The sequence below is a fragment of the Apteryx rowi genome, unplaced genomic scaffold (genome assembly GCF_003343035.1).
Source record: "Apteryx rowi isolate R43461 unplaced genomic scaffold, aptRow1 scaffold_6, whole genome shotgun sequence".
Classification (NCBI taxonomy): Eukaryota; Metazoa; Chordata; class Aves; order Apterygiformes; family Apterygidae; genus Apteryx; species Apteryx rowi.
Window position 1 is genome coordinate 1,661,171 of NW_020450871.1, and position 24,111 is coordinate 1,685,281.

At 49.9% G+C, this 24,111-nt stretch overlaps 1 protein-coding gene across 11 annotated transcripts in view; it reads right to left on the bottom strand.

Annotated features, from left to right (window-relative positions):
- Positions 1-24,111, bottom strand: part of MPRIP (myosin phosphatase Rho interacting protein) — an 89,700-nt gene continuing 65,589 nt past the window's right edge. For 5 of the 11 annotated variants that reach the window (XM_026082944.1, XM_026082943.1, XM_026082942.1 and 2 more), the window contains 11 exons: positions 20,957-21,548; positions 19,890-20,006; positions 12,597-16,463; positions 9,233-9,380; positions 8,524-8,641; positions 7,763-7,922; positions 7,430-7,549; positions 6,839-6,925; positions 5,890-6,052; positions 5,326-5,411; positions 1-1,151 (listed from right to left, as the gene is read on the bottom strand). In XM_026082944.1, the coding sequence (XP_025938729.1) occupies positions 1,080-1,151; positions 5,326-5,411; positions 5,890-6,052; positions 6,839-6,925; positions 7,430-7,549; positions 7,763-7,922; positions 8,524-8,641; positions 9,233-9,380; positions 12,597-16,463; positions 19,890-20,006; positions 20,957-21,548 (5,530 nt within the window). In that variant the 3' untranslated portion in view covers positions 1-1,079. Of the gene's footprint in view, positions 4,088-5,325; positions 5,412-5,889; positions 6,053-6,838; positions 6,926-7,429; positions 7,550-7,762; positions 7,923-8,523; positions 8,642-9,232; positions 9,381-12,596; positions 16,464-19,889; positions 20,007-20,956; positions 21,549-24,111 lie in introns of all 11 variants that reach the window. The other 6 variants (XM_026082938.1, XM_026082940.1, XM_026082941.1 and 3 more) reach the window with 6 other exon arrangements.

Genomic DNA, 24,111 nt, shown 5'->3' on the forward strand with positions numbered 1-24,111 from the left:
CAGGTTTTCAGATTTTTATTTCAGGAAAAGATTAAAGAATTAAAATAGGAGCTGCCCTGCTGACAAGAAGAGTTGAGTTCAAGAAGCTGATAAAAAAAGGAGCATTATATGCATTGAGCACTGTGCATTTTCAGTCAGTATTGGTTCTACTTTCTACTCTACTTTCCTTCTTTGACTAGGAAAAGGGAGTTTCACATGCGCACAGACCCTAGGATACACGGGACTCAACGAGAGGAGGGGAGTAACAGCAGAAAGATTGCTGGGCTTGATCAAACAGAGGCAAGAAAGTGACCTTATGACTCAGTCCCAGAACACGTATCTCAGGCCCGGGTACCAGAGAGAAGGGAGACAACGACACGGCCAGTGGGGCAGACCTGACGTTGCACATGAGCAACCGTAACTCCCTAACCATCACCACCTGGAAAGACACCAAAGCGCACCAGGCTTCGGTAACACCTACATTCAGGATACAGCACAGTCACGGGGCAGGAGAGTCATTTCTTCCATCCTTTTCCAGCGAGATACCAGTGTTGTACCTCCCGGCTGCTCACACAGGTACTGACTTGCGCTCCCTGACACTTTCCCACAGGCTTTTCCCCCTTGTAGGTGCAAGTAATGCAGTAAAGATCAACGGTTAGATTAGGCTCCTGGTGTGCTCTGAGCACTGGGTCTCTTGACAGCAGTAAGAGCTAGGTACGGCCTATACCACCCAGGCCCTGCTTTTATACCAAAACGGTTGGTACGACAGAGCTAGCTTATTAATAGGCTACTCAGCCTTAATACTGACACTTAGTGTAATGGTTTACAGTAAAGGAAGGATTCTCCTACAAGCGCTGAAGAGGGAAAAAGCCCCATCCCTTCCTCTCCCTCTCAGAGTCTCTGAAGCGTCTCACAAAGCAGGGAAAGGAGCTGCGGAGGTGAGAGGCGGCGGTGGGGGACCGCCGGCACGGAGCTCAGTCTCGTCAGGAGCGCCAAGACGAACAACAGCAAGGACAATCGTAAGGAACGAGAGACAAACGGTGCTGGTGCTGTGCTGCCTCAAGCTGGGAGGTGCGCGTGTTGAAGCGGAGCGGGGAGAACTAGTCTTTCTTCAAGTCCCTGGATTCAAAAAGCTTCAGGCGTTCTTGCACAGTCAGGCCTTCCTTCAGACTCTGGGAGAGACAAAAGAAAGACAGCATCGGACACTGCGGGGCGGGAGCGGCCGGGGCTACGGCAGCAGGGATCTGGCACACAGAAATGGTGCGATGCTCAGGCAAAGGAAACGTGGGCAGCAGGAGAATGGCCTCCGCGACGGAGAGATTAGTGGGACATGCTAGAGAAAACACACAGTTATGGAATGCTGTTACTGGTGAAATCACGCCTAGAGAGAGGGTGAGATTGCAAATTAACCGGGTGACGGATCGGAAACGAATGAGAGGCACACAATACTGAAAGCGTGATTAGCTCGACTTGGGAAATGATCCCTGGAGCCCGCAGTGTAATTATGGCTAGGGCAATTTCAGCGGAGCTGTAGGATTTCAGGGGTACCAGGCAGTCCAGCTTGGTTCTGCTAAGATAAATCACTGCACTGCAAAGAAGGACCTGCACACTGGTCCTCCCTGTCTGCCTGCAGGATTGTATCGTTGATTGAATGCGTGTATGTTTTGGGTGGTCCTGACTCCAGTCAATGATGTTCATGCTTTGCCCAAAACAGCCCTGAAAACTGCATTTTATTGCCAGTGACAATCCCACCCTTTCTCAAACCCCAGCCTGGGGTCCTTCCCAAGCCAAAGCTGCTGGTTGCACAGGGTTAGTCAGAGGACTCGCAACTAAATGCTTGCTCCAGGTTCTAGTAGGACCTGATGTCTGATCCAATTCAGACTCTGCATCCAGATTTCAAGGCACAACGGCCAGCTATGAAACAGAAAATTCCATCCTGCTAGTCCTCGGCATTTGCACCTGTGAAAACTACTGTCACCTATGCCTAAGGATCTGGGAAAACAGCTACGTGAGTGGTAGAAACACAGAAGCCAATAGTTTGCCTGCTCTAAGACAGCTTTAACCCGAAACTAACCCAAGGAGACACACAAGACCAAAGACAGCCATTCCTCCTTCCTGCAGCCCGAAACATGTGGCGTAAGAGCTACAGGGGATCAGGGCACCAGACAGCGAATGTTCCCTGCTTGCTGCTGCTGCAGGAGGTGCAGACATCTCCCTCCCCAGCAGCTGGGCCTGCAGGGCAGGCAAGGTCTCCCCCTTAGGCACTGTAAAAGCTTTCATTGCTGGGATGCTTCTGCTCTGAGACAGAGGCAGGCAGCTGCCAGAGTGTCAAAAGGGCCAAATTATCTCACAGATAATTCTGCTGCATGCAAGCCGATTCCTTAATTCACTCTGCAACTCGGAACAGTATTTGCTTTGCAGACCAACGTACGGCTGCTTCAAGAGGCACAGATCTGCATGCAAAGACCCTTCTATTAATTGATAGCAATGATGTCCCCTTTTGCTTTTACTTCCCTGACTGTGGTGTCAGAGGACTGTATGATCACAGAAGCCGTTTAGACTCTTAGGCCAGGTTTTAATGTGTGGTTGTCAAGGCAAGACTCGGTGTGCATAAACTTGCCACGAGGTTGTGCAGGTTCCCACAATCCTGAGCTGGTTAAAATGTTTCTCCTCCCACAAGTCTAGAAATCCAGAACAGCTTTGGGAAGCAGCATGGAAATAAAAGCACTAAAATGGATTGGTTTTAATTTACAAATGATGTATTTTTTCTTTTCAGCTGACAGCAGAGAAACTCTGGGGATCCAAGTATCTGGGTATATATTTCCTAAAGGAAGTTAACTTTGGGCCTATTAAATTAGCAGCAACCCATGCGTTCCAGTCTATACATTAGATTTCCTATTATATGGAACAAGACGACATAAACCATTAGACTGTTCTGCCTAATGGTAAAAATTCCAGCAAAATCACCCCTTGGGGACTGTCTCGATCATTCGAGTTGCTGATGAAGGGGAGCTGATGAAGGCAGGCTAATGTAGGGTAAAATCTGTGATAAAGGGATCCTCCATCAGACTTCCCACAGCTCTCAAGCTAACTCTCTATCACCATTTTGGGGATCTCGCCTCTCTTTTCTTTCCCCTCCCTCTGCAGGTGGTCTCATTTCAGTCTTTACCATGGACCAATAAAAGTTAGTTACTATTGCGTCTGGTTACTCGAGATATTTGTGTCATGAGAATTAGCCCCTTTTCTCATCAGCTCCCTCCTTCTGCTGGATGAGCTCTGAAGCCTCCAGCCAACATGTGAGACAGAGGCGCGGTGCCAAGTGATGAGGAGCAGTGGAGTGAACACCGGGGAGCTGGGGAAAGCCTGGAGAGCAGAAGGAAGAGGTTACTCAGCAAGGAGGATGGATCAACCTGAAGAAGCAGCAATTACAGGCAAAGGAAATTCAGGACGTCCTCTCTGCAGCTGAGACCTGGGCACTGCTGTACAAGCTATGGGCCTTCATGGGCAACGTGTGTGGTGGGGGTGCTGCTGGCCTCATCTAACGTGCCTGCTGCTCTCCTTCGAGGAGGAAATGCTCACAGGCATCACCGATCCTCTGCTCCGTCTGGCTACCAGCACGAAGGCTGTTTCTCCTACAAGGCCTGCATGTTGCTAAAGTTTAGTCTGAGGCATGCACAGTCATTCAAGCATGCACACTCAGCGTCCCGCACTCCCAACACAGCAAACAGGAAAACGTGCCCCACCGTGTCCAAATCCTCTCCATGACGGTTAGCTGTGTTGGTGAGGGTGGGAGGAGCGGGAAGACGAGAAAGCCATATTCCCCAGGGAAGAGCCAGAGAGACTGCATTTTATACGGATCTTGGGTCCGCTCTCTTCTCCCCTCCCACTCCCCGATCCCCAATAAAATCATTAACAGTAAATAAACGAGTCAGTCATTAAGAGAAGAAGGGCTCTCATTTGCCATGGAGGTGTGAGCAGTGCATGCAAAAGGGGGCCGCTCCAGCGGGCAGCTGCGTCGTTTGGTGGGTGCCGGTTTGTTTACCTACGTGGCAGGGAACCTGGACTCGGGTTCATTTCAGTTATCCCATGAGACCTGCTCAATAACGGACTGTTGAAGGAAAGAGCAAAATAAAGAAAAACGAAACAAAACAAAACAAGAAGCTCATAAATCCTAAATGCATTGGTGCTCGCGCAGCCCCCCCCGGCCCCCCCCTCCCACGGCAGCGACGGAGCAGGCAGCGTGCCCCGCGGCAGAGCACATGCTTGCTCTCTTCTCCTTCCCACCACACACACGGACGGGGGACCAGGAGGACTGAGTTGAAGTGGTGAAGGGAAACCAAACACCAGATCTGGCACAGCAAGTCTGCAAAGCCAGGCCGGTGCTGCACCCTTAAATAAGCAGAGAGACTCTCTGTATTTACTTGGTGCAGCCTGGACAGCTCAGGCTGATGAACTAACGCTTGCAGAGCTCAGGTGACGATCGTTTCCCCAGCATGGGCACAGAGCGAGAAGCCTTCACCTGCCAGGCTTCTCACTCTGCCTGAATCCCAACCACTTCAAATGCCAGCATGAGACACCCAGTATCCAGTGGTGAGATGCAAAGCAAGTTTTGCCCATGCTGATCTCCTGTCCGGCCGATCTATGTTTAATGATGCCTTCTGAGCGGCTTTATTTACCCTTCTTTTTCCTGTGGTCCCACAGAAACGACGAGTGCGTAACACGATGAAATTCTGGCAGTCAGCAGCCCAAGCACACACAAGCTTGGCACAGCGTTACTGGGCTTTGGGACCAACAGTGAGTACAGAGTGGCTGGAGAACCACACAGGGCCATCTGCACCACGTTAACACACAGGAAAAGTGTGTGTTAAATATGCTCAGCACCAAGGCACTTTTGTTCCATATAAAGACCAAAAAGCTTGCAGTGCTGAACAATGTAAAACCTAGAATGATGTGTACGTTTCCACCTTTTGATACCACCTAAATTTCAACTAAAAATGGGGAGCAAATACTGCGAGAATCCTCCTGTGAAAGACCAAGAACCAGGGTGAACCACATACTTTTTTCAAGTGGGGAGCAGCTTCACACCTAAATTTCAGTAGATGCAGTAGCGCCTGCCCTACAAGGCATCATGGGGGCGGGGGCCTTGCTGGCTGCACAGCAAGCCATTTCTTGTTTGAGAGCTAGTTTTTCTCTCAGGTGCCATCCAGGCTAGCATTAGTAAGCCAGAAATTCTCAGTTTTCTTCTCCCTACCAAATTCTTCCAATCTGCTCCATGGTTTTCCCAGCAATCCCCACTGGAGAGTGACGTTGGGCATTTGCAGCATATGGGGAAAGATCTGAACTCACCTTTGACCTGATATTCCTTAGTTGTCGGCTAACACTGGATCTGTCTTTCTTCAAGAAATCAGGGTTGCTTTTTGATTTCATAATATCTGGGGAGAAGCAAAAGAAACAGCATTAGCCTGGTGCCCATAGGCTTCCTGTAAGGAACAAGGCTGGGGACTTATCTGCCTTCCCAGCCTGGGCAAATGCCCCCGATGAATCTGACTCAAGCAGCACGGCCATGGACAGAGGAGACTCTCCAGGGCCTCTGCTCCCTCATACTAAACACAGCATGAGGCTTTCATGATGCAAAATGACAGAAGGCTACCAAAGACCACAAGCTTCCCATCCTCCAGCTGGAAGGAGGAACTGCCATGGGGAGGGCAGTTCAGGCCTGTTTGCTCCTTGCCATCACTGGCGAGACGGTCTGCAAGGAGCAGAGGCAGGAAGCGGTGTGAAATGGCAAAAAAGCACCATACAAAGCCCTAAACTTGGACCCACTAGTGCACAAGAGCTCGTACTCCAGGATGCACGTGTTTGTTAGACTAGAAAAACGAGATTGCTTAGAGCAGCTGGAGGAGGACTGACCATATCCCGATACAGTGGTGTTCACAGGGGACTTCTCTCCCTGAGCTTCTGTGGCTGCTTTCAGCTGCTCTTTCAACCTGCTGATATCACAGTCTGCCTTGGCCTTCACAATGCTCAGCTCTGTGTAGATGTCTTTGTACTTGTCACTGGCATATTTCTTATCCTGGCAAAGGAACAAGAACAATCCAACAGAGTGAGACAGACAATTGGAGCCAAGGGGTTTATGAACGTGCTGAAGAGAAGCTTGGCAAAAGCTGCCGGAAGAAGGGCAGCGCGTTGGAGCAATGCCCTGCTCACCTAGCACTTTTTTTTCCTCCCTACTCTGCACTTTACAGTTATGGGAGCTGGCTGCTGACGGCAGGGATAAATTCCAGTTGTCCTGCTGAACGTTCAGCTGGGGGCAATCCACATATTTTACACATGCTCTTGAAGCCGCATCTAACAGCAACACAGGACTTAAGTTATGCAGAAAGCTCTGATTTCTCCAGCTAGCATGCAATGCTGCCCATGCATGCTGGCCCATTTGTTACAAGATTACTTGTTTGTGGGTTTTAATTTTAGTAAAGACATTGAATAGAACTAGAATTCCCAGAACTGGCCTTGGCAAACAGGCCGTCCAGAGCAAACCAGATCTGATGTGGGGAGGTTGGGCAGATCTGTAACACTGAGTATTTTTGCCATTTCAAATCTGATCTGATGTGATAGGAAACCAGGAAAATATACCGAAGGTGATGTTTTCCCACATGAAGGGAGAAGGGGTAAATCCTGCACTGATTCAGTAGTGGAATGCTTTATCAACGACACCAAAATGGGTACTGAATTCAATTAAGGGGAAAAATTAAATATTTCAAATCTTGGGATAAGCGAGCTGAATCCTAAGAGCACACGCACAGGAGGAGAGCACAGCCCTTAGGAGCATTCATAGGAACAGGCCTGTCCCGGACATTACCCTCAGTGCTGTCTGCAACTCGTCTTTGAGAGAGCTGATCTCCTGCTTCAGGTACTGGATTTCCGATTCTTTGACCCGCAGTAGGACCTGTAGGAACAACAGCAGCAACACTTTCCACCTGAGCACACGCAGAGCTGGCCTGAGAAGGCCACCGGCTGGGCTTGGTGACGGCCGAGCCAGGGCTGCATGTTCATTCCCCTGTCGACTCCCTGCACACTTGCAAAGTGGCTCATTCACACGTCTTCTAGTTTACGCAAGAAAGTTACTCCTGGGTCCTGCAGCGACAGCAAGGAATGTTGCCTGTGCTTAGATCACCACTGCGCTTCCTGCACAACCCTCGCCGTCTGTCCATCCCCACTGCTTTGTATGCATTGAACCCCACGGGACAAGCAGGAGATGAAGAAGGGGACTGCAGCTTTCTGGCCTGAAGTGTCAAGAGCTCCTGCCTCCGTTGCACCCCTTCGACGCACGGTGCAGACCGCGCAGACCTCGCCTGCCCCACAGACACGCTGTGGGGTGGCCCACGGGCTCCTTGCACACTCAAACACAGCCCCTTCGGCCCGGCAGCGCTACGGGGGGCAGAACACTTACCTCTAACTCGTAGGCATCCTTGCCCTGCGTGAGAGGCGATCCAGCAGCCTCTCCGCCGCCCTCCCCGGTCAGTAACGTCCGCAGTCGCGTGATCTCCGCAGCCAGGCGGTTATTCAGCTCCTGGGAAGAGGAGAGAGCCGTGGTGGGAACGGAGCCAACGTGCCAGCGGCTCGGGTGAGAGGCTGCGACAGCATCTCCCCGGCCCAATCCAGCAGCTTCTCTCCAGCTTTCTGGGGTGCCCAGGGCTGCAAGGGGACCTTTTATCCTGTTGGCTTTGCAAACCCGCCCTCCTCGCGAGACAGCGCCACGAGGCCACAGGAACGGGCGCCTCACCTGGTTGTGGGCGTTGAGCTCCTGGTTCTCCCGCTGGCACTGCCGGAGGGCCTGCCTCTCAGCCTCCAGCGCCTGCGCCAGGTGGGCGTTCTCCAAACACTTCTGGGAATACTGCTCCGAAAGGACCTCCAGCTCCCGCTGCACCGACTGCAGCTCCTCCCTGGCAAAAGACCCAGCAGCTAGTGCTCTACCCTCGCCGCACAGGCGGCCTCGCCTCCGTAGCGCCCCGCAGCGTCCTCAGCAACCCCGCAGGGCTCTTCCCAGAGACACAAGCCACAAAGCGCCCGGGAAGGCGAAGGAATCGCATCCTCCCCTTTGGAAAAACCTTGAGTCCAGAGTCAGCTAACCCTCCCCTCTCGCAGCACTCCAGTGTCTGGGCTCTATAGATGCACTAAGGTTTGCAAAGCTGCTTGGCTCTTTTTTTTTTCAGCTCCCATAAGGGGACAGCCTTGCCACTGAGCGCAAGGTGCTTTTGCCTGGTCTGGAGAGATTTGCTTCAACAATCCTCATGCTGCAGCTGCCTGGAAAGCAGCAGCGTCTCGGCACATCTGCTACCTCTGGTGACAGCAAAGCAGCAGAATTTCAGTGGTCCAGCGACACTTATGTGGATGGGCACAGCTGGGCCAGTACAGAGGGAAGAGATCCCCTTTGACGATGGATCTGATTCTAACCTATTGCCGAAACCAAAGAGGAGAAAGGGGTCTCCCACAAGCTTAACCTCCCTGCAAGGAACAGAGACAGACAGCGAGAGATCATCTTACAGGTATTGCCTCCGGAGGGCCTCGATATCGGCATTGACGCTGCTGATCTGGGAGCGCTGGGACTTCTCCAGCTCCCGCTCCAGCTCCTCCCGGTGGGCGTTCTTCATGGCCTCGATGGCTGCGCGGGGTGCAAGACGATTAGCACTCCAGGAGGAAGGTGACACAGTCACCGCTAGGCCCAAAGGACTTATTTTTTTTGGAGACGGGGATTTTTTTTGTTTTTAAGGGAACAGAAAAGCGAGTCATCCCAGCGAGCCATCCCTCTGTTTCACAATCGCTTCATTATGCGCCACTGGCCGTAAAGCGGCCAAAGGGCTTCTGCAAATCCTGCTTTTTAATAAAGTCCAAACAATTGTCCAATTCACATGTTGTTTCCTGAATTATGGGCCTCCTAATGCAGAGACCCTGGGCTCCAGTACTTTAAAACTCCCAGTGGCACTGAAGAATGAATTCATTGTGGAATCAGCAATAAATTAACCACAGGAATGACTAACGCCTTTCTTAGACAGAACAGAAAACTGATCAGACCGTGTTACACCCGGCCCGGAGGAGAGCCAGGAGATGCCCTCCCTCCAAAACGCGTGTCCCATGATCCCATCCTCCTCATCCCACCTCAAGCCCTGCTCCTCCAAACCAGAGCGGAAACCACCCCCGTGCTGCCGTCGACGCGGACCAACCCCGCGGGGTACCCTCTGGCGCGTCCCCGTACCTGAAATGGTGGCAGCGGTTTCCTCTGCCAGCAGGCGGTCTTTCTCCTCCCGCAGCTTCTCCAGCTCCCGCTGGTGCTGCCGCTGCAGATCCTCTATCTTCTTCTGGTGCGTCTCCTCCATGGCTGCAAAGCCCCTTTCACATGTTGCCTGCAAAAGGGACGGGGAGATGAGGTTGGCCCAGGAGCGCGGGGCCGAGCATCACTGCAGCGGAGAGCCCACCGGGAGCCACGTGCCAAGTACACCGGGCTTTCACTGGATCACCAGCTCTTTAAAAATGACTAATGTGCCCTCTCCGCTCTCTTCTGCGACCCCCGCTTTCCAGACGCAACCACCTCTGGGGTGGCACGCAGACGGCTCGCGACAGCAACGCTGCCTTAATTCACAACTGAGTGTCACCTCGAAAGCTGTACGGGAAATTATCTGCTAATTTTGTTACTAGCAGTGAATTTAGGCCAGGACATAGGGCTGCTCTATGGGATTTAAGAGCCCCAAAGGGCGAGATCTTGAATCCTAGGCTGCTGCTTCTGCCTCTGCGGGGGTCCAGACGCAAACCACCAAATGCAACCCTGCTTCCATACACGACTGCAGGGTGGGAGCAGAAACCTGCGATCCTCATCACCAGGTCTCCAGCCACCCGTGCGGCCCCCTGAGCTTCCCCAGGGCAGGTGTCGGACCCAGGAGGAGATTCGGCCCCGCGCGGGCTTTTCCTTCACTTCTGAAGGAGGCGTCCGGCTGCACGATACTCCCCGTATTGAGCCATCAACTTTACAAGGAGAAGCCACATACTTGGCACTCCTGCTGGGACAAGCCTGTTTCCACTCCAGACGCCAGCCCGGCCGCCCCGCCAAGCTCTTCAGGCATCGCACGCGGAAACAAGGCTGCAGAGACGAGGCAGGAAAGCAAACAAGCGGGAGCTGCAGCTCGGAAAGCCGCAGACAGGCTCGCCCGGCCAGGCGCCCACGCACGAGCAGGAAGGGGTGCGAGCGGGACTCGAGACGCAGCATGGTCGTGCACGCCATGCCGGCAGGGACACACACAGGCGCCCGAGCGATCTCTGCCGCGCGGCCGGACGGCTGGGGGCAAACCTGCAGCGAGCCACGGGGTCAGACCTTTCTCCCTCTTAACGTTTGAGGCTGGCGTTACTCAACTTTCCCGATTTCAGTGGATTTCTTCTTGATTCACGCTAGTGTTTTCAAAGGGAAGTGAGGACTGTCACCTAGGGAGTCCCTGGGAGTCCAAGTAAAATTTAAGGGGGACAAATTCACTCCCGCAGTGACATAAGCACTTGTGACTGCCTAACACCTGCCGACCTATATTAACTAACACTCTTCAGCGTTACCAGTTCGTTGGCTAATGAGATGTAACGTGTGTCATTCTGGTTCCTAATTCTCATCTTTGGTGCTTTTTTCCTCCCCTTTAAGTTTTGCTCCTGAGGCATTTTTCATTTTCTCAGCCTCATTTTTTTGAAACTCGTAATTCAGTGCCAGAACTTGTTGGGACTTGGCTGACTAGAGTGGTATGAAGCAGCCTGGCAGGATTCTTGTTTATACATCTAATATTGGAGGAAAATCTTAAATGCTCCTTGATAGTTCTGGATGGTAGATCCAATATTTAATGTATTGTAAATGCATTGCTATAAATCAGGATATTCAAACATGCACAAACCAGTATCTAGTATTATTGATATTACATTCTCCATCAGGTTCAGAAGAGAAGAAACAAGCATTTTAACCTGTAAATAAGAGAGGTTTCAAAGTGCCTGGCTGGTTTTCTAGCCACGAGAAGTTTGTATTTTCCTTTCTGTCCCTCTGCTGCATACAGTGGTGCACAGACAGGCCAGGACCAATGCGTGCTCCTCCAGTCCTGCTCTGCCCAGAAGAGGCTGCTAGCTCTCCCACCAGGCAAACTGCAATTTTTGGCAGTTTTCACCAGGGAGCAAATTTGAAAATACAGGAGGGCCGTCAGGTCCATTACTTCTTATTATTTTTGAGCAATTGCCTCTATTTTGGTTCTGGCCCTTTTGCTTCTCCCCCAGCCAGACCATTCCTTGGTACAAGCAACCTTGTTGTGCACGGCTCTCAGGAAGGGAGCATGATCCATGCACACGACTGGCAGTGAGTGGGAAGTTCAAGAAGGGCTTTTCCTTCCTAAGGGATATGAGAGGATGGAGCAGAGCATTAAGTAAACACCACAACTTCACCCTGATCTACCCAGCAGCTTTCTTATGAACACCCGATTCACGCCTCAAGAGAAGGAGAAGGGATGTGGCAGCACTACTGTTCTTCCCAGACTAAAAACACTATTTGGCTACAGCTGAGCCACGCTTTATTCCCAGTCCAAATGTGCTCTCAGGATCTTGCTGCTGGAAGCAAGTTCTCCCACCACTTGAACACGTTTTTGCTGACTTGGAAGAACGACTGCTCCTTGAAAGCATTGCCAACATAGCCTTCGTCTTTGCCTGCAGTCTCAATCGGCTGATCTCTTGGGTGCCCCTCCTTCCCCTCTTGTTCAATCTGGAAGCCTCCTTGAGTGCTCTTGGAAGCTCTCTACCACCCTAAAACCAGCTCCTATTTGGAAATGGTCTCAGACTTAAAGCAAAACACCAAACCCAAAAGATTTTTAGAAGCTGTAGCATCTAAGGCTAGTTTTACAGCCAATCCTGACTGGCGAAGCAATTTGAACAAATGCATTTCTTTTTGCCATTGGGTTTTTCTGCACCTAGTTTGGGCTTCTGATAACTGTGCACTGTTTGTTATGTAAAGAATTGCTGGAACATAATACCAATGTGATTTCCCTCTCAGCCACTTAGGATATTTGTTTTGCTATAGAATTTGGCATCCTTTTATAGCTACTTTCCCCAGGAACATACATTTTGAGAGCACAAGTTTCCATTTCATCTTACAGTTTTGAGGGCAGCAGAGACAGACCGGAGATTTGATCAGACTGGGAAAGACAGAGTTCAGGAATGCTTTTAAAGGGAAGTCACAAACAAAATGTATGTCTCAAGTATGAGAAGAAACACTACAATGTTCATGCTTAAGGAGTGTATGACATTATCAAGATATTTTGAAACTCTCCCTCCCTCCACACAACCAGCAGAATCTGCCACAGAGACCACTTCCAATAATTAACTCTCTCCCATGGAGACGAGACCCTCAGCAATGCATTTAGAATACTCCAGCACAGAAAAAAGAAAGCATTAAAAAAATAACATGCCTTACAAGGGCCTTTTTTAACATTTTTGGGCTTGCTTACATGTGCTGGCTCTCACGCGGGATGCCCCTAGGTTCTGCAAGCCTGACTGACTGCACCCTCCCAGTATACTCAATGGCAGAAAGCAGAAAGCATTAAAAGTACTAAAACCTTTAAGTTTTCAAAGTCTTTCTGGTATTTTTCCCTCAAAGTTGAAGCATTTCCCTCCAGGTGCTTGTTCTCCAACTCATCTCTCATGACATTCATCTGGGCCTCCAGCTCCTGGATGCGCTCTCTCAGGCCGTGCATGGAGTCCAGCTCGCTCTCGGAGACCTGCACCCTGCCATCAGGCCCATCGGCCGCCCGCGCACTCCCATCGCCCAACCCCTCCGAGGGCAAAGCGTCAGGGTGTTGCCTCTGATACTCATCAAGGGTCTCCTGCAGGCGCTGCAGGTTCTGGTTGTAATGCTCCTGCAGCGTCTGCAGTTCCTCACTGTGGATGACTTGCAATTCCTTTATCTTGGCCTGGAACTTATCCTCCAACATTTGCATCTGCTCAAGGTGATACCGCTCCATGTTTTGCTTATCACGGACAATGGCGTCAAGCTGGTTTAGGCCCTCTGTTCTCTCGGCCTTTAGAGCGTCCTCTGTCCTATTTAGCTGCTCTATCACATTTCGAATCTCCTCCTCGTATCTGCCTTGTAATTCACTGATGCTTTTGCTGTGTTTATGCTCTTCCTCCTCCAACAGCCTTCGCTGACTGTCAAGCTGAGATACCTTTGCTTTGAGATCAGCATTCTCCCGTTCAAGCATGGCTATCACCTCACCATATTCACCCTGCTGCTTTCTAAGTAAATCTTCGTACTCGTCCCGAAGGAGAGAAACCGTCTTTACACGTTCTTGGCAGAGTGCATCCATGCTCTGCAAGGATTCTTTGTAAGACTTCAGCTCTCTCTCATACTCTAATCTGACCCTGCAAGCTGCGTAACAAACCTGAGCCTGAACAATTGCATCTTGAACTAACAAAGATGAATACCGTTCAAGGTCTCCCATGCATGAATGATATGAAAGACTCTGAGATATCTTTAGCAGCTTCTGGCAATCTCTCATTGCTTCCTCAGGAGGCAGAGATAGTAAGGCAACAGATATTTCCTTAAGAACATTTGATTTGTCTTTTAGTTGTTGGGCAAGATCTTCTTGAATGGAAACAAGAGTTTCACTACTATGGTCTGGCAAACTGCAAGTCTCCTCCATCTTGGCTAATTCCTGATAGGGCATCATTTGTAGATGGCTCCCATCCCAGGAGATTTGGGTTCTTTCTGAGGCATCTTTTTGAATTTCAAGTGCTTCAGAAATCTGATGCATAACTCTGTCAAAATCAGGAGTCCTGTATGCTTTGATGATTTCCTCCAACATGCATTTATGTTGCTGGAGAGCTGTTTTGGTATTATGAAGGTCTTCTTCAATTGTTTTTAATCTCTGATGAAAAGACTCTCTCATTTTCTGTGCGACAAACCCAAGTTCTGCCTTGATCAATGTAGCATCTGCTACTGTGCTGAGAAAACACGGCGAAAAGCCCAAACCTACTGTTTCCGTTTTGCCCTCTGCTTCTCCTTCTCTGGTGCTCAAGTGCATTCTTAGTTCCTCCACCTGGCTCCAAAATTCCCCTTCCAGCAGCAGCTTCTTAGATAGGATGTTGGCCAAATCAATCATTGTATGAGAAACATTTGCTGGCTCTAATAAAACCACCTCAGCTGTTCCTTGGATCTCTCTGAGAATCTGAGATATCTCAGAGCTTGCATTTTTCAAAGACTCTGCTATTTGGTTGATTAGAGAAGCTTCAAATGCCACTCTCTCAGAAAGCCATCTTAGCTGGCCTGCATCAAACATTTCCACTTGCTGCTCCTTGGAGGCATGTTCCTCTTCACTCAAAAAATTTCCTTCTGAGGCTGGGGTTTGTGCGATAAGGCTTTCACTCTGCTGATACTCAGATGAGATTGGTGCCCCTCTCAAGGCCTGGATTGCATTTGATAAGGTTGTTTCCATGCTGGACAGAGTAACAAGAAACAAATCACTCTCTTTTTCCTTGTCTGATTTGGGTAGAGATCTTAGCTGCTCCCTGCATTTCTCTAAGCAAGTCAGTGCTTGATCATTTTTCATTTGGAAACTTCCCAGCTCGCTAACGTGATTTTCTATTAGCTTGAACTTTTCCTGCCTCTCATTTTCCAGCTGTGAGATCAGAGCACTGACTTGGGTTAAGCTGGTTTGAAGCTGTTCCCGAAGCTGAGACTCTGTGCTGGCCCACTGATGGTGAAGGGCTATCAGCGTTTCCTGATTATGACCATGCTGGCTTTCAAGCTTCATTGTTACATCTTTGAGCTTTTCCTCTGTAATATAAAGTTTGGTTTCCAGAGAATGGATGATTGAGAGATAGGTCTCAGAGTCACTTGTCCCTGAGGATGGGTAACCAAGAGCTGGCTCTGAGGACATGCTTTCCTCAGACAACGATCTGTCTTGGCTCGTGTCTGAAGAGGTGCTACTTGTCCAGTTTTTCTCTGATCCATCTGGATGTATATATTTTTGGCACTGGATGCTTGAGAAACGGATTCTTTGCCTTTTGGCACCCATGATTCCTATATCAGGCTTTGCTAAGGCTTTCTGAACCAACTCCTGGTCCTGGAGCTCCGCAGCTTTGGATGGAGAGCCAAATTCTTCTGCTTGCCTCTGGCTGGTCTCGAGAACTTCATCTTCCTCTTCCTTCAGTGCATAATTCAGAGGTGGAAGGACATCATGAGTTTGCAGATGCTGCCCCAGTTGAGAAGGATGACTTTCATCAGCCTCGACATTAGGGCCAAGGTCTTCTGCCTCCTCAGCACACGGAGCTGTGCCTACACTAGCTAATTTCTTTAAAGCCTCCTCTTTGGCCTTTAGCTTTACTTTAGTCTCCTCTAAACTGCTATCTAAAGCAACCATTTTAACCAGAGCCTCACTGAGGTCTTGATCTTTCTTCTCCACAATTCTCAAGTGCATTTCCTTAACATGTCTCAGCTCTTCTTCTTTTTCTTTCAGCACCTTCTGCACGCTCTGGAACTGATCCGATACTTCCTCAAAGGATTGCTCCAGATTGTGGTAGTTGGTCTCTTCCATTTTCAACTTTGCTTGCAGCTTTGCAACTTCATTATCCGACTCCGCGACCTGATTCATGAGCTCATGAAACCTACATTTAATCTGATCTCTCTCCCTTTCAAGCTCCTTGATGTGCTCTGCGAGTTTCTGGATACTGGCCTCCTTCATCACCAGTTGCTCCTCCAGCTGGTGGACAATCTCGCTGCCTTCAAATTTTGCACTCAGTTTCTCTTTCTGCAGAATCTCCATTTGTTGCTCATTATTTTGTAGCTGATTCTCATACTCATTGGCCTTATCCTCCACCTCCTTCAGACTCCGTATTAAAACCTGCTTTTCCTTCTCACAGCTTTCCAGCAAAGCCTCGTAATTCTTTTGCAACTTCTCTTCCATTAGGATCCGGGCTTGTTCGCTAGCATTCAACTGCCTGCTTAGGTCTGCGATCCTATCTTGGAGTCGCTGTACCTCTTTCTGATGGTCCCTCTGCAAAGCTTGCTGCATTTCGAGGTCCCGTAGCTCCTGCGTCTTCTCTAGGAGCAGGGCCTCTGCGGTCTTCAGCTTTTGCTCGCTGGCTTTTAGCTGCGAGCTCAGAGTGGCCTCGCCATACTGCCACTCTTCCAGCTGCTCTTTGGCTTTCTCTTTTTCACTCTTCAGGTCGCTCCTCAACTTGGCCAGCGTCTGCTCTTTGATGGACAGCTCGGCCGCTGCATTACTGAGCCTTGCCTGCAGGCTCTGAATCTCGGCTTCGTGGTGCCGGATCACATCCTTAGCCTCGGCATAGCTACGTTTCAGTGATTGAATCTGCTGATTGATTAGCTCTTGACGCTGGCATTGGGCTTCCAGCTCGCTTTGGAGATCTTGATTGACTTTGTGGAGCCTCTGCCAGGCACCTGATGGCGAGGCGGCCACCTCGGTCTTAAAAAAATTGATTAAATACTAGATTAGTAACACTCTTGGCTCTCCCTTCTGAGTGTCACACCTCTGGCCAGGCAGGCCACGGAAAGGCTCCTTGCATTGTTTTGGCTGCTACCCACATGCTCCAATTGGGAAGATTTGTTCTTGGCACAATTTTTTTGTTTTAACCAACTTTTATTTTTTAAATGCGTGACAACTGCTTTCCAGTAGCAGAAAACACGGACCGTAACATCAAAACAGCTCTACAGTAACAGGCTACAAGGAAAAAATCAAAACCAAACAGAACCAAAAAACAATGAAAAAGAAACACCAGCAGTAAAACAGAGACAGAAAGACAAGAGAAAAACTGGAAGGGAGTGAGAACGAGAAGGAGGACGGGAACAGGCTGAGAAGAAAGGAACTTCTTGTTTTAGTGTCTTTGTTTGTTTTCTCGTGAAACAAAAAGTGCACAGTTCAGGTAACACAGTCCTACCGAACAAAAGCAACAACAGAAAAGTGAGGTGAAAGTAAATGACATCACATCCCACCAAAACGCAGGGAGATAGGACAGGCGTCGTGGCAATGTCATTTCTRTGACTGCTAAACAGGACTTACTGGCTGCTCATCACATTAAAGAGATGTTATGCTAAAGTTTAAGACTAGGAAGGATCTAATTTGTCTACCTGTAAAAAAAAGGACAAAAGAAAAAGCCCGACAAGTGAAGGGCAGAGAAAGATATGATGAGAATGTAAAATAAAAGAAACCAACCTTTGTGAGATTCAAACCAAAGCAGTGTGGCATGCAAAGAGAAAACTCACAAAGAGAGTCATGCAAAAGGCGACAGAAATTATGTATTTWAAAAAAAATACACAGACAGGAAGAGGCAAGAGAAGCACAGCGTTAAGCCTAGGAATTTGGCCTGCCTTGCTGTACTCTGGTTGCTGATAAGGAAAGCCCACAGATGTGACACTCAGTTATGTTAAGTTAAATTTCATGCTTAACACCAAAAACATGCAAGAATATTTCCCGGGACAGGTTAGTAAGTGACCCCTCCCGCCCGCCGTGGCCAGAGCTGGAAGACATCACGGGTATATTTAAAGAGGAGAGTGAGCCCCCACACTTTCTCCCCTGTTAGTGTTCAAAGCTTTGGGGTGGCTCCATCACGATTAAACTCAACAGCAGGAGAGAGAGGAAGGGTTACACGAGGCCGGAGAGGGCTTCAGTGCAAGGCACATGCATCAGTCCTGGTTAACTCTCAGCATCTTCGTTAAGAAATGTGCAGCATCTTTTGTGTTGGGCTAAACCTAGCAGTGCTGAGGCCTGGGGGATTTCCGTATGGGGCGGTCACGCTGCCTAGGTTTGGACCCCCAGGTTCAGCACAGCATCACCAGCCAGCAGGGGCAGGTGCCCCCACGCAGTGCAGCAGGGCAAGGGCAGGCAGCGGCCGGATGCCTCGACTGGATGTTCTCCGCCACCCTTTTCCACAGACTGTTAAAGGCATCTCTCAGATTTAGGCTTGACAGAAGGCACAATTCGGAGGGTCAATCCAAACAAATACCATGACATTTCCTTGCAGTCTGGGACTGCAGGGTCTCCCAAACAATAAGCTGCTTCACACACCTATTATCTCAGCAGAGTTTGGTCCCTCTGTTCCCAGGGAACGTAAGGGAAATCCCTAGTACAATTAGACTGGAGTAAGTAAACCCCTCAAAAAATCCAGTCTAACTTTTAGGTGTAAGTTTGAGTCAGCTCTTACTGCCGCATTAGTTTGCTCAACCCTTCTGCAGACTTTGTCTCTTGCCCCCAGCCCTCGTGTTGAGGCATTACGGCCAACTTCAACATGGCCAATCTGATGGTGGGTCCAGCATCCAATTTTTATCCCCGTCTACTGGTTTCTGGGCTCCAGGCTAAGGGAGGTCAGATGCCGTTGCTCTAGGGATGTGGTAGCTAGTCCGCTGCTGTGGAAACATGGGATACTGCCAGGGCCTGCGGCCAACGCGGGCTGCTGCCATAATGCAAGATCAAATACGGCCCAGAAACGGAAAGCGGCAGCTGCAGATTATGAAGTGGCAAATCCAGTGGACATCTGGGAATCAGCTAATAGTTGGAGGAACCGTCCAGGTTTCTTCTCCTGTGAGAGGTGTCCTACAGGAACTCATCCCTCCCCCTTTGACAAACCTCCCCTCTTGCTGGTCTCATTTAATAGGCTTAGGGACACTGCAGCTGCCGGTGCTGTCTCTAGCACTGACTTATTTGCTAGATCCATGTCATTTTCTGGTTTTGGATCCCAAGGACTTTCTCCCTCTTCCAAAGTCACCAAAGTGAAAATACCACTCCTCCAAGCAAGCACTGTCAGCTTGGGGTCTCTGGATATACTGATAAAAACATTAATAAGTAACTCCTCCAAGGAGATTGCTGGTAAAGAAGGCAATATGCCTCCCTGCTTGGGTCAGTTCCACCGCCTTTGCAGTTTCTTCAGAGGAAGTTTCTCCCTTGAGAAATACAGACACAAGGTTCAGTGTCAACACCAGGTTCTCTGCCGTGGGAGCACAGAGTACAGCCATGCAAGTCCACTTTGGTCCAGAGCCAGTTTGACCAAATAGATTTGAGCAGGTCAAAACACTACGGCTGCACAAAAGAGGACTACATACTTGCTAAAGCAGCCAGAAGCAGCCCCACAGGCTTCATGCCTTCTTTGGGGCACAGATGCTATCAGAGGAAGTGCTAGCAAAATATCTACTTTTTGGAGGTGGGGAGGAAAGGTTTTCCAAGAGATGCTCCTGCCTCTTTTGCCAGAATCTCCAGACCACACTTCCAGGCCTCGCTTAGGAAAGGCACCTTTTAACAGAACAAACCCCCAAAGTGCTCTGCCAGAACGGCCCGGTTGTCACGGCACAGTTCACACTCTCATTGTAGATACACCTGAATGTGCTGTGTTTGCCCATGTAACAGCCACACGAACATCCTGGCCAGGAGCTAACGCTGGACTACAAGATGTTTAGGACGCCTTCTGTCCACCCCACTGCCTGACAGGAACGTCTAGGATAATGACAGGGGGAAGCAGAGCTGTTGCACAGGCAAACACAGTATGTGATGCAACACTGATGTCAAGTGCACTTTGCTGAGGTCCTATCTCCTACGGCTGTGTTTTGTTTTCCCTCAGGGAAGCCAGTAGGTAATGTTACCTTCTGTCTCAGAGTAGCTGTGACCACTCATTGGAGAGTTCTCTACTGGATCCCAGACCAGAGGTTTTGTTAAACAGATGATCCTTATAAGGCTAGAGAATTACCAATATTTACAGGTGGTTCAAATCTCTTGGAACCCACTCCATTTTGCACATTTCCGCTTTAACCAGGATGCATTCATGAACACCCTGGACTGAAGCCCAACAGGTTCCCTTTCAGGTGCAGAGAAAGCCAGATTTCTCTCTCTTTCTTGCTCTCCTACCTGCAACACGTAGCCCTCCCGGGCGCTCTGTTCCCGGCCCAGCGCCACTTTCAGCTGGTCCTGCAGGTGCCGGTTCTGCTCCAGGAGCTCCAAGGCCTCCTTCTGCTTCTGCTCCAACTGGTGGAATATGAAAAGAGACAAAGTCCAAGGAACTGGCAGGGGAACAGCCATCAGGAGAAAGCAGCTCAAAGCAACGTACGGCAGAATGAACAGGGCTTTTGACTGCACTGCTGCTTTTCTCTGCTCTGGGATCTGAATCCTATTTTGCCAGGCAAAATCCCTCCCTGAAAGAACTAAGTTATGCATTATTTTAATTTGTAAAGCTCACTGCAGTGAAGGACAAATGGCACCAGCTAGTGCCAGTCATGACCCAGGCAAATCCCATCCTGGTTCATGCTGGCCATACTCCTGGTTACTCCAAGCCTGCACCCCTTTCATTCCTGCTAATGCATCTTAATCCTGACTAACAACAATCTTTGTTTTCCCAGGCATAGACCTCATTCAAATGAGCTGAGTTTCCTCTCTTCTTCTCCTAAAATCTTAAGATTGTTTATTGTAGGCTCCACAAAAAGGGAACCTTTGTGGCGTGAGCTACACTGACACTCAAGCCAGTTTATAGTTTTGTAGACATACTTACACACACAAATCTCTACAGACACAGAGACGCACAGAATTATGAGCTTAAATTTACAGTCTGGTTAATACACATTAATTGTGCTCATCTCACCAGAGGAAGGCTTGCTAACAACTAACAAAAACAGTCTCTGTTCCGTACCGGCTGGATTGGCTAGGGATAGTCAAATACCACCATTGCAACAACTGTCCTTTCAGCAATGGGGGAAACATGAAAGATGCAGTCGATTCCATTGGAAATGGCAGGGACACAGACCTGTTCCCTGCCAGGTCCCCAGGAGACCTGACAGCATCCACATTCATTGTTATTATGAAACATGAATAAATGCAGCTTCTTAGGCCTCTGCTCAGACGTCTTACAGTCACTCAGTAAACTGAAGGCCATCTCAGCCGCTATGGCACCCTCACCCACTCCCCTGCGCATCCCATTTTACCTCCTTCTCCAGCAGCGCAGTTAAGTGCTGCTTTGCAAGCCCCTCGTCCTGGTCCTCCGAGGCGGCGAGGTGCAGGGGAGCGATGGGGATCTGCTTCTCCTCCCGCAGAGGGGTCGTCTCCACCTGGTGCCAGCGCTGCTCGATCTCCACGTGAACGTTCTGYGGTTTGATATCCGCGGTGATGGGCAGGCCCGGGATCCTGTCCACCTCCATCCTTAATGCTTCCTCCGGCCCTGCCCCGTCGACAGCATCGATCATCTCAAAGCGCTTGCGCCTCTCCTCCCTCCGGCGGGCCCGCTCCCTCTCCAGCTCTCCCGGGTCTGTGTCCGAAGCGCCGGTGTCCTTGGGGAAGGCGGCAGTGCTGCTCTTTGAGGAGTCTGAAGCGTTTGCTCGCTCCTGCGCCAGGGCTTGCTGGATGGGGCGAAATTCAGCCCAGTCAAAGGTCTTGGACCGTCCTTCTCGCCTGCGCTCCCGGGCACGGCTCCGCTTCTGCTCCGGATCCATCTCGACTTGGTCTGCGTCTGGCTTCTCGCTCGGCTTCGGGCTAGTCTCAAAGGAAGAGCTCGTTTTGCTTTTCTCTTCCGGCAAGGAGCTACAGGGACAGAGAGAGGATGAAGGGAAGCATCACACAGTGCTCAAGACCATCATGCTCTCCCACGCATGCCTCAAAGAGCTGCTGCTTCAGTCGGGTGAAAAGGGGCTGCTCGAAGCCCAAGCAACTGCCACATGCCTCCCTACCCGTCCATCTCCCAACACCAACCAAGCCTCTTGCGAGGTCTGCACGTCGTGTAGGAGCTATTCCTCTCCTTCTCCCAATTGCCCAAGGCGTGAATTCAGTGCCAGGCTGCATCCCTACGGAGGGAAGCGCTCTGTGCCACCTGTGCAGCGGGTGTGCACAAGCCAGGATGCAAGCGGCCCCGCACGGCTCCCTGGCTCCGGTGTCTCACCGCCGGTCCAACGCTCCCGCCCGGACCCACCAGAGAGCACYGCTGCCTCCTTTGCTCATCCAAGCCTGTTTCCTCCGCTGCCGCCACGGGGCCAGTGACTGCAGATCGAGTACCAGCCCACGGGGCTACAGCCAAGCAGCGACCACCAAGCAAGAACCTCCGCTGTGGATGTGAACGGGCTATGACACCTCTTCCACGGTTCACCTGAGCTCGTTCCCCACCCCGCCGATCTGCCTCCCTAGCCGCTAGGCTCCATGCACACACGTCCGTCGACAAGGCCATAGTCACGTGTTCACTGGGAGGTTGCTACTGGTCCCATCAAAGTCAGTCTGGCTTCAGAGCTGCTGGGCCGTGGCTTCCAGGAGGCAAGGAGCGCCCAGGCTAGCGCTCAGCGGGGAGGAGGAAGAAGCACGGGAAGGCACAGAGCAGTTCTCAGAGGTCTTTGGTAACAGGGGTAAGTTTTTCCTTGAGCTTGGCAAAGTCTGGGTGTTAATGGTTCAAAAACTTCTCCGTGCCACTATCTGTACTGAAAGCACAGATCTCCCCAAGGGAAAACACCCTTGCTGGTGGCAGTGGGAGACATGGTGGGAAGGGGGGCTGCATATTCTTAGATATGCAGTCATTGGCGCAGCAAGGAGAGCAAGAGTTATTCAGAATACAGCAAAAGTCACTGATAATGCCAATTTCTCAAGCAAGGAACGACTTTTAGTGCTGAGTTAGAGCATGGMGGGTTGAGAGGGAAGACATACTGTCAAGCAGGGAAAGTTAATAGGGGAAGGAAGTTTCCAACCTATGGATAATCCGTAATGTAGTATTAGCTTATTAAACGTAGACATGCCAGCCTTATAACATGCAGATCAAAACTAAAAAAGAAAATAGCAATATGTGAACTTCACAGAGGAATCCTGTCCTGAGGGAAAGTGAGGCATTTGCTGAAACCTCTCTGTTATCAGATCCCCAAAAGCTGCCTCCTTTCACAAGCCTCTTCAATCACAGCCCTGCTGTTCAGGCTGATTCTTGGCTCTCTCCACTTCCACTACTGCCTTTCCAAATGACAGCATCCCCCTGGGCTCAAGACTTTAGCGCAGCTTTGACAAGCTTTCTAGAAGGGCACAGTGAAAAGAGCCAGAAAGCAGTTCTACGGGCCTTTCGTTGCAGGCAAATCAATATTAACGTGGTCCTGAACCATGGGACTACATGCATGAAGGCTGCTGTTATTTACAGGGAGCAGCAGCAGAATGGATTCTCCTCCAGAATTTATAGCAAAACCCAACTCCCCCAGCCAAAAACTTCATATATGTGCATACGCCCGAAACAAAGAATGGAGCAGAACAGATGACTCTGCATGGTTCCAGTGCTAGTATCTTCCGATGCACTTTCATCCATGGTCAAACCACAGACTCAGCAGAGCTGAGTTTCAAGAAACTCTGGCAGTTACAGGCTAAAACCAGCTTGGAGATAATTCTTTCTTCAGCTCTGTCACTTGCAGCTAATAAAATAAACCCAAAGGCAACACAATGAAACCTCCTCACTCCTCAACCATTGGGAGATATTGCACGATTCCAAAGCACACTTACAGCCAGGCATTCAATCTGGAGGCAGTTAGAGATTACAGCTGCATTTTAAATAAGTGAAACAGTGATGAGATGGAGTTTTAAAATGGAGAAGAGAGGAAGAAAAGGAGTCCTGGGGCCCCTGGTACATTGTTGGAAGCCAGAAATAACGTTGCTCTAAATACCACGTGGTAGAATCTCAGCATTTGCAGAGGTAACATCTCCTGCTAGCTTATTTCTCCTTTGCAGATTCCCAGAGGGCATGGGATGTGAGTCAACTAGCAGAGGGGGGCACTGGGAACTGAATTAAGAGACTCAAAAGACTGACCCAAAGCTTTTCATTTCATCTCATCTCACAAAAGTGCCCCATGGCTATTAACTCTGCTCRAGTATTTCTCATCTCCTCCAGTTCAGACAAATGAACTCGCATTATGTGAGAGGTCTTTGCTTTGCAATGATATTTACAGGTCAGGCAGCACAAAGATTTTTTAATAGGGTTGGCTGTGTGAGTAGCACACACTCTGCATCGAGAGTCCTGCCACAGAGCGCAAGAAGCACATGAAGGCTGCAAGCAATTGCCACTASGAGCATGGGGGCACTCAGCCTAATCGAGACTGGAGAGCTAAATAAGCACCCAGTACTGAAGCAGTCACCT